This window comes from Rhopalosiphum padi, chromosome 3 (assembly GCF_020882245.1).
Source record: "Rhopalosiphum padi isolate XX-2018 chromosome 3, ASM2088224v1, whole genome shotgun sequence".
Lineage (NCBI taxonomy): Eukaryota > Metazoa > Arthropoda > Insecta > Hemiptera > Aphididae > Rhopalosiphum > Rhopalosiphum padi.
Window position 1 is genome coordinate 41,876,984 of NC_083599.1, and position 16,233 is coordinate 41,893,216.

At 27.1% G+C, this 16,233-nt stretch overlaps 1 protein-coding gene across 2 annotated transcripts; it reads right to left on the bottom strand.

The window, feature by feature from the left end:
• Positions 1-8,201: 8,201 nt before the first annotated feature.
• Positions 8,202-14,468, bottom strand: LOC132924421 (uncharacterized). Of its 2 annotated transcripts, XM_060988730.1 has the most exons (5): positions 14,381-14,468; positions 14,223-14,279; positions 13,094-13,167; positions 11,589-12,665; positions 8,202-9,692 (listed from the first exon to the last, which is right to left on the bottom strand). In XM_060988730.1, exons 3-5 carry the CDS (start codon positions 13,121-13,123, stop codon positions 8,718-8,720), a joined length of 2,082 nt encoding a protein of 693 aa, XP_060844713.1. In that variant the 5' UTR covers positions 13,124-13,167; positions 14,223-14,279; positions 14,381-14,468; the 3' UTR covers positions 8,202-8,717. The 2 variants fall into 2 exon arrangements, with proteins under 2 accessions (XP_060844713.1, XP_060844712.1); XM_060988729.1 differs by having other exon boundaries at positions 14,223-14,398.
• Positions 14,469-16,233: the final 1,765 nt, after the last annotated feature.

The following is a 16,233-nucleotide window of genomic DNA, read 5'->3' on the forward strand; positions in this document are numbered from 1 at the left end:
CTCAATAGTCAATACATTTTATTGAGTTGGCGTATCGCGTATGATATTATGTGGTGTCTGTTGTACTAATAAATAATATGTAATTTATAAAGTGAAAATCAGACTTCTTCCTTTGACATCGTTACAATTATAATTCATAATACTATATAGTTTTAATTAAATTGTCTGATCGTCCTAACAAACCTTAGCTCCTCAATTTCTCAAAAAATTAAACATATACATATATTATATATTTATATTAGTCCGGCTCAAGGTGACAACATTTAAGGGGCAAACATAGTGCTTTATAGTTTATAAATTACATCGTTCATCTATATATAAAAAAAAATCTTTATTTTATATTTACGAAAAATAATTGTATAATAATGCAGATATAGGTACACCAGACATATATTTTAATTCATTATAATTTATAGTCAAAATAAATTCGTAATAATAATTCACATGTCTTATATGCGTTGCATATAAAGGACAGTTTCTGATAATAATAAATATAAAAATAGACGACGCACTACGCCGGCCGCTAAACCAGGATATTGGATGTCAGCCGTGAGCCATGTTGGGTATACTATTTATGAATTAATTTATGTTTAAATTTAATTCAACAATTATATAACTGATGGTATTGCTCAATACCAATATACATATACTATATTATTGTTTATTAATATGTATACACCCGATGGACCAGCCGGACCAGGATTTTCATCCATTTTGTATAAAGAAAAGGTAATAATATAATATCAAATAATTATCTTACGAAATTATCAAAAATATCGAACAATAAAATTATATTGCTTACGTTATGAAAATAATTATATTTATTTCTACGAAATCAATAACGAAAAACGAGCACTCTGTATTACCGTTCGGCGTTCATAGAATGTGTTTTACGTTTTACTAATAATAATTGGATTCGGCAGTAGTAATAATAATTTTATCGTTGACAAATGGGCATCAAAATAAATATGTAATAAACTATGTAAAAATGTACCTTATTCTATGAGCATAAATACACACTTATTGTTATTATAGAATTATAAATCCAAGCAAAATACCCAATACATTATAAAAATAAACTAATACATTATTTTTAAATTAACAACACAAATAATATAATAAATACTTAATAATATAATATTATCGGCATTATAGCACCATCGAGTTGTTGATATCGCTGTCGCCCTCGTCGTCTTTCGGATAAAAATAATTTTTACCCACTAAGCAAAATCCAAATATACCAATGAAATCATGAGATCCTACTGAATTAATCATATATAGAAATCGAAACTGTACGTTTAAAATCATCAAGTAATATAGACCCGTAATGATATACATATCATTTGTTGACACGTGTCGACTGCGGCATGCCGGCATTCAAAATGTTAAGCCAACAACATTATGTTAAATGTTTTATAGTTTGATAAGCACTAAGACTAGGGTAATCATATAATTTAATATATTATAAGTAAGATTATATTAAAATATTTAAATAATTTAATTAATTCTATCAAACAGTTTTATTCTGAATAAAAAGTTAGAAAACTTAAATTTTAATATCAATTATATTAATATTATATTATGTTTTAATACTAATATTTATTATAGAAGTATCAAATTTAAAATTACTATTATTTTAATTTTATTTTTTACGCAATGCAAAATTTTTTTAAGTATTAACCTTATTACAATATTGTAGCCTGTAGGTAATAAAGTTTAAAGTTATAATACAAAATACAGTCGAGTAGCGATAACTCGAAGTTGAAAGGAGATAAAAATTTGCTTCGAGATATGTATTATTCGAGAAATCTAACTCGAATTTATTTCTAGGAATAAAAAAAAATTCTAGTTGTAAGTTTTTAAAGTTATCGAAGTTCGAATCGATAATACATACTAATTTTATTAAAACTTATTAAAAAACTTAATGTTAGTACTAATATACTCACACTTGGGGGGTATAAGGGCGCCAATATTTCTAGCGCCGCCGGCCCAGGATATATGTGAATGAAAAATGGAGTGAGTGAAACACATTAAAACATAAACAAAATTATAAAATTATCTATACTATACTTAGGTATTTAAATGCATTGTTTTAAAAATATACTACAGAATGATGTTATAATTAATTTAAAACAATGTAAACAGTATTCTAGAAGACAATTATATAGGAAAAAAATTGACTATAGTCTATAGTAAAACAAAAAAGTAGATCCAAAATTTGTACTCTCAGTTATTAGACATTTTAATGTTTTTAATTGTATTATTTGTGTCAAATATGGCAATACTTTAAAAACAGAAAAACTGTAATCTCTATTATAATTTTAAATATAGGTACCTATGGTAAGATTTTATTAAAGACATTGATTCAATAGGAGAAAAAAGATAAATTAAAAGTTTATATAGGTACTCAATTATTATTTTATTCCATATCATTTTTTTCGGAAATTATAATTAAACATGAATAAATAAACATTCCTGTATCAATACAAACTTGTAACTTGTTAGTTGTTTTGTATTAGTTTAATATCATACTTTTTTATAAGACGTATTTTTTACAAGGATATTTAGCTATTTTTTGTGCATATTTGTTTTTTGTTTTATTTTAATCAATAATAATCTAAAAATTACAATACAATGATTATCCATCTCTTATTTTAAGCAGAGCTTGAGTTAGAGATAGAGAGTGTAACAATATTATACTAAAAACATCTAAAACAATAAAAATTTACAATTATATAAATAATGTACAGTATTATTAGTTAAGTGATTGAAAATAATTATAATATAGAGAAATCAAAATTACAAGAGAAATAATAGGTTTAATTTTTAAACCTATTTACAATTTAAATAAAGAATTATAATAAAAATAATATAAAAATCTAACTATTATTCTCATATTATAATTTAAATTAAATTGAATTGAATGTTTATATATAGTAATATATTAATAATATAATAATAGATTAAATTAATTCTAACAATAAATACTTATACACACATTTTTTAACACTATTTTGATGCTGATGAATGTTTTTTTTTATATTCATATGGCATTAAGTTAAAGTACGTAGTACGTAGCCCCTAAGTAGTCCACAAATGATAGACCAAAAGATTTTTTTCGCATATTTGACAGGAATATTATAGATTATATTATTTTCTCTTTTATTTTCAAAAAATGTATTATTTTTTCCTTTTATTAATCGTTTAAATATAATCATAATTACTATTTTTTTATAAAAGGATATTACTGGTAGAACACCCAAAAATCCCTATAATTTTGACTTGTCCAACCTTCAAGAGCACACTTATTCAAACATATTCTTTCTATTTTGTTTTGATTTACTTGTAACTGTTTTAAAATACCATCACCTAGTCCATCCCATATTAATAGCAATAATAGCCCATATTAATTAATCGACTGATACAAAGCAAAATATATTATACGTTTACGAATTGTTTGTGTATAGGTATCAAATTCTTAAGCTTTATAAATTTGTATACTATTAACCTATTGTACGTAACTTTCTTAATAAATTATGCATGACGTGTAAATTCCATTTTAAATGTTTAACAAAAATAATACTTAAATATCTAATTCTAGAAACTTCATTAATTATTTTACATGCATGTGTATTGTAAGTTTTTTTATTAAAGCATCTATAGATGGTTATTGAATTACAATTAGTTAACGTTTTATTAGTAGAAAAGGTCATAATCATAAACATAGTTTTATCTTCATTTAATGTTAGATTTCTTTCACATATAGACATTTATAAACTTTGTTTAAACCAATAAATGCATACATTTAGGAAGATATTAGTATCATAATTTATTAAAGTGACATTAGTGCATACAAATCAGAATTCAGAGTCATACATGATATATATAGGTATAATATAAGTATTGTACTATTGTCTATTGTTTACACTTTTACAGCGACGGATAAAGTCATTAACAGTTAAAGACGCAAGGGCAAAATAAATTTTCCAAATAGATTATTCAATTATTCAATTATTGGTACTAAAAATAGTTGACACTGTTCTTAACATAATATGAAAATGACGTCGGAGGCAGTTGCCCCCTTTGCCACCCGTTAGACACGGCATTGATCGTTTATATTATTATATTATATAATAATTAATAATATATAATCAATAGAGAACGGATTTTAATTTAAATAAATATTTTTTATATCATTTTAATATCGGAGAGTTTTTAACATATTATGTGTACCTACGTTTCATTTAATTTTGAATAAGCTGCAGATGCTAATTTTATTTTAAATATATTCAAATATTTTAGAATAATTAAATATTTTATAAATAAATATACGTAATCTGTATTATTGTAGAATTTCCTAAAGAAATTGGAGTTTTAACCAATTCTAAATTACAAAACCTATTGTAAAAAAAAACCCCAGGATTTAACGCCGAAATGTCGATAAGGGATATACTATTAAGTAAGACTCCAAAAAACAATTTAGAAATATAATACAACCTAAAAGAATTCACGTGTATGGGTGTATCGTGTATGAAATATGCACCTATCACTTCTGTTGATGTGGAGAGGTCATTTAGCATTTTAGCCATTATGAAGCAATATTAAGATTTTTAAATTTGAAAATCTCAAATTATATGTTGGTTCTAAAGGTACACGGTTTCCATACACCGTCCATACGCGGCGTCTAGCGTCAACTACTGGTCTGGACATAGTAAGCGTCTGGACGCTTCGTCATGACGTTGTGCTGTTCCACTCTTTGACGCTGCAGGGAAACCGTATATTATTATAATCTTATAACTATTAGGTATTAAACAATTTTTTTTAAATAGTACCTAAGTAGGTTTATATTACCTATCTATAGTTGTTATTTTTTTTTAAATTATATATTCAGATGAAAATTAATTAGATACGACTTAATAAGTTGATTTATCACCTACTGCGTTTAGGTTGTTTCAACTCCAACAGCTTCAACTCCTGGTAATTCCTTTGATAACTAAAGAATTTGTAGAATTATCGTTAATTATATTATGATAACTGTTAAGTATGTATCAAATATAAAATAATATTGAAATTAAATCATAATAATAGGTTTATTTTTATTTTTTTAGCATGACTATTGACTACCTAGTTATTCAAACAATTTTTGAATATAAAAGTGCTGGAAAAACAATATAGTATATAGATAACTTTATTAGAAATATATGTGTATAAAAGATTAAAATATAATAACGTATTTAAGTATTTTATATGTTCAAATGTTCTGCTTCTGCAGTGGATATTATTATGTCTCACAAGTCACAATTAGTAATTATTGTCAATTACATAATTACAGATACCTATTATAGCTATGCGTTATTTATTGGTGGCTTTATTGACTTAATTATTCAACGGCTACAATTATGTAATATTACTAATATTATGAAAAATGGTATTTGTGTAGCAAGTGATTTACCATATTGTATTAGGCGTGGTTGGTGATTTTGTACATACGTTTAGTTTGTAGCTTCATATTTACGGTTGGATATAAAATTATAAATTACTTTAAATTTACTAATAACTGATTATCGGTAAATGATTACGATTTACGATATAAAAAGTCTCATATAAGCATAAATAATTATCAAACAGTTGTTCCCTCGGATGACGAAGTGTATATTGTCTATCTGTCTAGTTTAAAAAATTTAGTCGGAAACTTAAGTATATACTAGGACTAGTATATCCTCTATGACCTATGTGGACGAGTAGGTAAAATAAAAATATTTCAAAAATGTATTGAAATTATCCGAATTAAGAAATAAGTGATAAAATGAATGTAATATTTGTTTGTAGATCGTTATTTTTAAATTTGTAGATCACTACAACAAGGTAAAATATTATTACAATTAAATAAAAATATTACTTTTATAACTATTAACGTTGTAGATCAATTAATTGTAAAATTGTAATTGATCTTTAAATTACGTTATTACAAGGGTTCGGGACTTCTTGCATTTGCATGTTTTTTTTGTAGTCTTAGAAATTAGGTTTACGAAATGGCAAAATTAAATACTAAGTTTAAATTTGTACATTTCGTCATATTTTAGGAAAAGTGCATACCTGAGCAATTTGCGTTTTCAAAAACAAAATAAAAAATTAGCTGCATATTTTTAAGTATATTTTGATGATTTTGACTGCATATTTCAATAATTTTAAATGCAACAAGTTCCGAACTTTAGTTATATCTAACTAGAGTCTAGATCTTAGAACAGATAATTTAGAGTAAAAAATAATGCTTAAATCCTTAAATTGAGATACAAGCTCAATATTTGAAGCGGAAATAGAATAATTATAGTTAATTGGATTTTTTATTAAATAAAAGTGCATAAATTTACATTATTTATCAACGTTCAAAGATAAGTGATTCCTATTACATACCATGAAAGTAACTATATGTACATATTATAAAATATATAAGTATATATTATCATCATTAATAAAAATAAGATAAATATGTTTGTTGACTAGCTTAATTATAAAATAAAAAACGCTTTCCGAATATGTGGACTGTATAATGTATATTATGCCTTTTACATAATTATAATATTAAAAATGATCGGCCGACGGGACGAATACGTGTTTGGTCGCAAAGTGCCACAATAGACTGAGTAATAAATAATAAAAAAAACAAGATAATCAAAAATGACCAACTTGGTCATCGATACGATCATGGGCGCCCGCAGGAAATTTATCAGGGAGGGGCATAATGAAATCAAACACCGAAAAATACACTAAAATAAGTTTATTCCTTGTAAACTACAAAATGTGTTAGAATTATATGAAATCAAACACCAACCTCACACACTAAAGTAAAAATATCGATGAAATGTTTATAGATCAAAATAAAAGTTAAAATGTTCAACATTCTATTTGAATTCCAGGGAGGGCAAATGCCCCGTCTTGCCCCCCCTCCGGGCGCCCATGAATACGATCGACGCGAAGGTGCGGCGGTGCGGGTCATCTCTCGTCATAACACACACGCGCGCCTATCGTTATCGACACCGAATACTATAATATAATAAAAATAGAATAATACCAAACAACAATGTTGATAAACAATTAACTGCTAGAAATGTTTATAGCGACGGGATTGGCACATAAATTCGGCCCGGGAAATCTGTACCTATGCCGGCCATTTATGAAAAAAATATACTCTCAAATTTAGTTACACAAATATATTAATAACTAATTAATACATTAATTCTTTAGTTAATGTTTTAGACTTTAGAGGTACTAGCTACTTTATTGATTACGTCATCTGTGTCGTGTCTATATTATAAAGTACTTATTGTTCAACGGACATTAACATAAACGACACTAATTTGGATTCCGATAGTGTAAGATACTACATTAATCTGTTTTTAAATTAATAAATTTTAAAGTCGAAAATGTTCGCTCACATGCTACCTACGCAAAACGTAAACGGTATGAATCAACATTTATAGTGTATTTAAATAATTTATAAAATATATGTACCTGAGTTGATGGCAGTGTTAAAATATATATGTTTGTCAATATCCTAAATTATTATAAACATTGCTATACATATTATACTTGAATAAAACACGAAGACAGCACACAGTACAATTCATGCAAAACCCACAACTTGTTTTCATTGCATTTTGGGTGTCACATTCTTCAATTTTATCACTTTAGATTCATCATTTTCAAGTATTATTTTTACATTTTTGTTTTCTAAGTAAAATTCGGGTAATGTTTTTTTAAGGCTGTCCTAATTTTTTGAAAAATTTAACAGTTCATTTTTTAATGCAATGGTGTTAAAACGATTATCAAGTATTATAAGCTTTTTACGGAGTTAATGTAATGCTGTAGTTGATAAACCATTAGTTAGAGTGCTTACAAGTTACAATTGATAAAATTCAAATCAGTCAACGAATAAACAATAAAATATGATAATTATATAGTCTATACATAGTTAAAATTTATAATAATTATTATTATTATTATTAAAATCTGTTATTCTCAACAACAACAAAAATACACCACAGGGGCCTCCACCAAGAAAACTCCCGTCGGCCCAATCCGTGCCTGTTTATAGCCGTACAGGTTATAACCGTGTATACATGTAAGTACATAGTATATATACTTAGTAATTAAATTAATTTCATATTTTTCAAATAGTATAATAAATCACAAACACATAATTATTATGTTAATAATTTATTGCTAAATATTCACAAGATAATTGTATACCTATAATGAATATTGGTCTAAAGACATTATTGATAAGAATAAAATGTTAATAATAAAAATTATAATGCCATTTAGCATAAAAAATTATTAAGTATATAAATACCTCTATTACAAATAAAATTATAAAATACTATGTGTTAAAAAAATATATGTGTATAAATCTGAGCACAGATCTGTGGATTTGATATGTTCCACATTATACATTCCATGACCCATGTATAATAAGCAAAATAATATCGATATATATATTAAAAAAAATAAGATTAAAAGAATATTTTACAATTACAGACGATATTAATAATACATAGTTTTTATGAAATTCAAATATGTTTAGGATAACAGTCTTCATTAAGTGGAGTCAGTAAAACGACAAAACCACTGAATGGACGAGAGGAGATAGTAAAAGCACAGTTCACCAGATCAATAAAATGTGAAGACGATGATAATGTCGGCTCGGCGACGCGTGTCTAAGGAGCCTCTTGCAACTTCTTCAAACCCTTGCAGTTTATGATTGACGAGGTAGAATCACGATTTTCTTGGAAGAAACAGATGTTCATCTTCGGAACGCCGTTGATTAGGTCGATGCCAAAGAAGATGATATTGACCGAAAAAGCGGAAACTTTGAGCAGTACGGACACGTCGGCCTCGGGCTGTACGAACTTGTGACTGATGTATTGATGCTGCGGATTGATTTTTTCTGCGAACTGCAAGCACATTCCTAAATTAAGCACACTGCACGGTGCCAGAAATGTGTACCCCTTGACCGACCGACTAGCGCCGTCAGTCTCGTTGACCACCATTTCGTCGTCGAACATGTTTTCCGGACGGGACGCGTGCTTCTGGTACTCGGCCATCAGAGCGACCGGTTTCATGCCAAACTCGCCGATGGCCCACAGCGCGTACTGGTCCATGGCGCATCTTTCGAGCCCGTATATGGTGCAAAACTCCTTGTCCACCTCACAAACGTTCGTCTCGCCGAGCCTGGCTAGTTCGGCTACACAATCGTTGTGCTTTGCGGACAGCTTTTTCGCCTCCTGCAGGACGCGCTCTACGCAATACTTGATCAGGGCTAGACGGATTGATCTATTCACCGCGACCTCGCGCAGACTTTCCAACAGCACTACCATGCGCTGGCCACGCAAAATATACTTCACGCTCTCTTGCTCCGCGATGTTTTCCACCACGTGCCGCAACATCTCGTCGACGCCCAGCTCGGTTATTTGTTTCTGATAGTTATCAAATATAAGTCGAATATTTTTCCAAGCAAAGAACAAATTCTGTGGAGTGATGTTATCCTCGAGAAACATTGTGACTCGTTCCACAAACACTGCCAAATGCTTTTTGATAAAGTAAACCGACTGCCAAAGTATTGAACCCATGCAGTAAGGAATTTTCTCCATAGTCTTGTAAATCGGAAACCAAACAGCTTTCTGGGATAGTACCTAAAGAAATTATACAATTAGACCCATCATTATAATATTAATTTGAATTATACTATAAAATGTATGCGAATATTTAAAGGTGGAAAAGACAATGCAAAAAAAATAGCTAGAGTTAACTAAGTCAACGAAATTTAAAATAAATTTAACTTATACCAATTAAGAAAACATAAACTATAGTTGAATTACATTTTAGATAAAATATGCTTTTTAAAATTATAGCACAGCTAAATTATGAAAATGAACAATTAGAATTTAAAAAATTCCATTTTAAATTTAATATAATAAATTTGTGAGAAAAAGATTTGATAATTAAGATATATTTTTAGTAATACTGTCTTTTATATTATATTATTTTTATTTATTAACACAATAGATAATAGAATACAATTATATAATAAAAGAAAAAATGAATTATGCATAAGAAAAAAATATTAAATAGTTCTGAAGACAAACAAGAATAAAAGGTAATGAAAAAGTAGCATAAGGAGCAGCATACTCAAACTCAGTGGCGAAGCTTATGTTTTTAGTTGGGGAGACATTGAATAAAATGACACTGTACGCTTGGATTCCTCCCTTTTTATTTTACCCATTCGATAATACTTTTTATTCGTATGAGTAATTAATAATTCCATTGTTCAAAATTACATACATTAAATCATCAACCATGAGGACAAACTATAATATAATAACAACAATATTAAGAAACACGTAGGTACCTATCGACTATCAGTAACAGCGAGACATGTCTCATAGCGAAGATAGTAAACCTCACTTACATTAAAATCTCCCCCGTACCCGCGCGCCCATAATTTGGAGACGTTGCATCGTAACGTCTCTTTGGTATAATATAAATATATAATATTTGGAATGACCCGCACAGCCGTATCGCGGGCATCTAATCTATTTTAATATTTTTTAAAGTCCATAACTGTACAACAAAAAACCAATTTTAACAAATATTAAAACATATATCATTTTTATAATATAAATTACGTTAAAATTTGTAAATATTTTATAAAACAAAATTATTTGTCCTGTGTTCTAATTTCTTAGTGGGTAGACGTTGTTTCATTGTCTCCTATGACACTTCTCCACTGCTCAAACTGCACTTCACAGTTTCTAAAAATCACGTCTTACTCGGCCATCAAAACCCAAATTAAATACTTCATACTAATAAAATGATAAAAATGGTAATCACTGGTCATAACAACAGAAAAAACTCAGAAAAATCAAAAATACAATTTATCTAACAGAAATGAAAAACTGTAATTAACCATATCTGATTAGGCCATATTAAGGATATGTAATATGTGGTGTTAACTTAGCAGTAAAATATAAATTAACAGAATGCCACTAATAGGTATAATCTTAAGAAAATACAATATTCAATTCAATATAGGCCTATTAACTATTAGGTCCAAACATAGAAAACACTACAAATATGATAAACTTCTTAAGAGACACAGACTTATAAAATCAAATTTGACAAAGAAAAAAAAATTATGCATAATGTTATCATTTTAAAATTGTAAAACTATTACTGTTATTGTAAAATTTTAAAACTAATTACCTGTGTTATTATAAAATGTTATTTTTTAAAGATCAACAAAAAACATTTTTTATAGTCACCTTAAATGTATTGCATATAATATATCTACAAGTTTTTATTAATTAAGACTATCAGTTTATTAATTATAGGTTAAGTCTGGATTTGTATACATTAAGAAACTATTTGCTATCTATTCTCTATTATACACAATTGTTTGACATTTTATACTCTCATTCAATTGCATACTCTCAGTAAAAATATGAAAATGCATAGAAGTGCAGACTTTGGTTATTAGTTATCAATACTTAAAAATATATATTAATTTAATAGAATATGTAGGTACTTACATTTAAAATATTTTCAATTTCACTTGAAGCCATTATTATTCCAGTAATAAGGAATAAATCCAAACGTAGGTTTAACACATTTATCAATGTTACTTCAAAATTATTGTCTATTAATTCTAATGTAAAACGGAAGACTTCCAATGTACATTGAGTAATACAAGCACTTTTTTGAAAAATTGTCAGAGCTCTTCCTGCTTTTTGAATAGATGAGATTTCAGTAGTTATTATTCTAGAAAGTAATTGCGCTGGTTTTGTTATAATGCCAATTACAGAAATTGCTAAATCAATCCATTCATGACAAGCTCGTGCGACTGAAATTTTATTGTCATATTTGTACATGTTTATCAGTTGATTAATTTGTCTACCAGCTCCATATACAGAAGAACTTGTATATACTGCAACGGTTGGTATGATCACAGGCGCTAATATGGGGAAAAAATAACTACCTACCACAATTAAACAGCCAGCCCAATCTACTATTTTTGAAGATATGTCAGCTGCTTTTAAAATTTTATTGCTCGATTTGGAAGCCGGTGTTATACTTTGAAATATTGTTTTTGATGCATCATAAAACCCAGAAATAGGGTAGAACATAAATCCTTCAGGAAGATTATTATTGTCCAAATATTCATTCCAGTTACAGTATGTTCTATTGTGTTCATAATCAATAAAAATACATTTATTTTTGTTCGATTTTATTCGAAGTAAATACCATTTATGTACATCTTTATCAGGAAAATTTTGGCAGATACTACACTTTTGTTTGCAAATACTATGTGTCATAGTAAAACCTACATTAATGTTACCATAAAAATCAGGTTCAATTTTCTTCTCTATATTTTTTTTCATATTTAAAATAGTTTCTTGGATTTTATTATTATATAACTTAAATAATATTTCTTCATTGTTCATATCACTATATTTGTTGTAATCAATTACTTTAGGAGATGGGCGTTCATAATAAAAGGATGCTATAAACAATTTCAGTTGATTCATATGTATGGTTATCCATTCTGGCCGCGAATTGAAATATGAATATTGTAATTCTTCGAGGCGTTTAATGAACAGGCGTCCTCTCTGAAAAAATATAAATAAATAAATTGATATATAAAAATACAAATGGCTAAATAATAATGTATTAATAAATTGTCTTAGACAAATAAATTTAAAAATGTTATAGTTGTTATTGAAAAGAAATATTGTTGAATGAATTAAAATAATAATAATAATATAGGAAATATCTTTTAAAAAATAAAATAACATAATAAACTACAATGGATTGAAAAATATTTTTTTTTTATTCAAAGTAAACAAAAGTTGGCTATTTGCCAAATAAAAATATTAAACAGAAATTGTAGAATATAATAACAGTGTTATGAAATAGAAAATAGAAAATTAGAAAACTTGCTTTTTTAATTATTAACTAATTAAACTAATTAAACATGATAAAAATATGAATAAATAAATAAATATTAAAAGAGTTATATTAATTGTTTTGTACTTACTTTAAGGTTTTCTTCAAAATTGTCGTCCATACTGAAAATCAATCAAATATTTTCGCCAACCACCAGTTAATTTCCTTAACAATATATTATAAAAATATGAATGATGATAATCTTAATATTACATAATTTTACTAATATCTCAATACTTTAAATATTTTCAGGTTATATTTTGTTTTAGAAAATATACTAATACTAGTTTAGGCTGTGTGAACACTGAATAAGGTTTAAAATTAAGTTATATTTAAAATAATACAGTAAATGGGATGAATTTTATAATTACAACATTTATTTAACGACAAATGTGTGAGTATAAAAAAAGTTATGTAATTAAATGTAATGTTTCATATTAACCTATCTAGGGTAGGATTTATATGCAATGGCATGTTATATGTGATTATGATTTCTGATTATTGCTTTTATTTATTATGTCCAGAAATCACGTCACATTGAAGCAAATAGTGGTCATATTTTGAATAAAATGTATTCAAATTTAAACACATAAAATATATTATGGTATAATACCATATATAGAATATAACTTATAATATATTATACACATAACCTACCATAATACTTACAATAAAATAAATTACTTTAAGAGGATGTCGCACTCTTAAGTGTTGTCTCCATCTTAAACATGAATGACATAGGTCATAGACAATATGCGTTTACACAATTTGTGTAGAACTCGCTCTATTTTGGTTCTAGAGTAAATATACCTATTATAAAATTAAAAGATGACAATATTTTGGAGGGCAAGATGCTGAGTATTTTTCATTATTTCTAATATAACTTTCATTATAATCGTTTTAAAAAAGCTAAGCATCTTGCCCTCCGAAATATTGTCAACTTTTAATTTTAAAAATAGGTATATTTACTCTATAACCAAAATTGAGCCGGTTTCTACTCAGACTGCATAAACGCGCTATGTCTAAGTCGTACATGTGTAAGATGGAGACAACACATACAAGTGCGACGTCCTTTTAATAGCAATATCAATAAAAATATCATAATATAGGTACTTAGTAATATAGGCTAATAGACCATATTTACTAAGAATCGTTTTTCATACGTAAAACATAGATTTATCATTGGTTTTAAATTTCACAGTTATATATCTGTGACTTACCTATTTAATGAATCAATATATTGAATAATTATATATTTTCAATGGGAAATGGCGCATCTATGAAAATATAAAGCAACTATAAAATTTCTTAATAACTGATAAATATTAAATAATAAAAATATTACTTATTTATATAACTAATAACACGATTAACTTACAATCATAGTTAATAAATGTAATTACACCATAGATTACACAGATAGGTAAAAAAAACAATAATTAATAATTATATTTATTATTTTCATGTAAACACGAATCGTGATAAGGTAAAGGTGAAGGCGTTGTTATATTCTGTGGTGAAGGTCAGTTGACAAGCGGATCACTGCAGCCGATTCCACGCTCCGCACGCACCATTTACTATCAACATCATATCATATCAATTATTAATACAAGTGATAAGCACTTGTCCAAAAACGGATAAGAGTGGACATTTAACTTTATATCAGTCTTTTTAAGAATACTTTTCAAATGTATTCAGAATACATATTCAAATACTTGCTTTTAGAAGTATTTAAATATAAATACAAATACCTTTTAAAAGTATTCAAAATACTTAGACAAATATTTTTTTTTTATAAGTTCAATAACATAGTAATTTGTTTATTGGCAAAACCTTGTTTATATATTCGGAGTAGATCACTTAAATAAAAAAAAGTATTTAGTATTCTAGAATAAAAATATAAATAAAAAGTATTTTCTAAGTATTTAAAATACATTGGTCAAAAAGTATTTAAATACAAATATTCAACAAGACTGCTATATATAATATATATACTATATAAAGTTTAAACAAGTATATACTCAATCGTCAATGGTTAATATAGTCACACTATTTACTAATAACTCACAATCACAAACGTTTACAGGACACAATACAAATAATAAATTTGTTATGAAGGTATTGAAAGCTTATTGTACTTGTAGGAAAATTATTGATGGTCATCTGGATTCATTGTACCTTTGACACTTGTTGTTTATTTGAAAAGTTATATTGGTCCAAGATGTGTCAAGATGATTGTCAATGCACATCCTGTAATATCAGTTATAAATATATATGATTATTTATATTTGAATATCATTACAAAAAATTCAGCTTAATATATTATAATTGTATGACATAATTAAAAAAAAAAAAAAAAACAGAATGTACAGAATTCTATTTATAAAATATTAAATTATAACAAAATTTCCAGCTATGAGTAGCTAATAACAATAGAACAATAAAGATTAAAGTTCACTTTATTTTATGGATAGTCCAATACTTTTATATTTGAAAGATATTATATTATTAGGTTATTCATCACACAAAATAAAAATATAATATCATCCCATATAGTTCCTAGTGCAGTTACGCGTACAATCAGTGTTTTATAAAAATACTCTTAGTTGATGAATTTGAAGCTGGTTGCCCGGTTGCGTTCTGTTTAAGCAATAGAATTGATTCAGTGGCTATGTCTATGTTTTTTTCGTCTATAAAAGAAAAAGTAGGTTTAATTTCAATTAAAGTTTTGATGTCAGATGATACCTCAACATACATTAATGCCTGGTCTAATATAATGTCAAACCCGCAACATCACTTACTTTGCAACTGGCATGTAGACAGAAGTTGGAGAAAAAATCTGAATAAAATTAAATCTCTTGCTAAGCAGTGAGAAGTGTATAAAACTTGTCTTACATTGATGTTGATTTTGGATATTGATCAGTTTCAGAATTCCTTAGAGTGCTTTCTTGCAATGTGTGAAGACGATGCCGAAACTAAAGATTTTGGGATTTACTTTAAAAATTATTATTTTCAACGACCCAAAGCATGGGCATTTTTTTATAGACTTGATCTATCTTTAAATACAAACATGTACCTAGAAGCAATGCACAAGAAATTAAAATATTGTTCTATGAACGGTAAACAAAATAGAATAGTTGACAAGTGTATTAGTTTACTTATGCGTTTTGCAAGGGATATGATGTTTGAAAGAACTATACGAATGATGAAAAACAAACCTAATTTTCGAAT

What these genes read in the sequence shown, in the direction of transcription:
- LOC132924421 (XM_060988730.1), bottom strand. Translation starts at nt 13,123, where the DNA reads ATGGACGACAATTTTGAAGAAAACCTTAAA. An exon ending in ATTTTGAAGAAAACCTTAAA is followed by an intron (nt 12,666 to 13,093) that starts GTAAGTACAAAA and finishes ATATTTTTTCAG; the next exon opens with AGAGGACGCCTGTTCATTAA. An exon ending in AAATTGAAAATATTTTAAAT is followed by an intron (nt 9,693 to 11,588) that starts GTAAGTACCTAC and finishes TAATTTCTTTAG; the next exon opens with GTACTATCCCAGAAAGCTGT.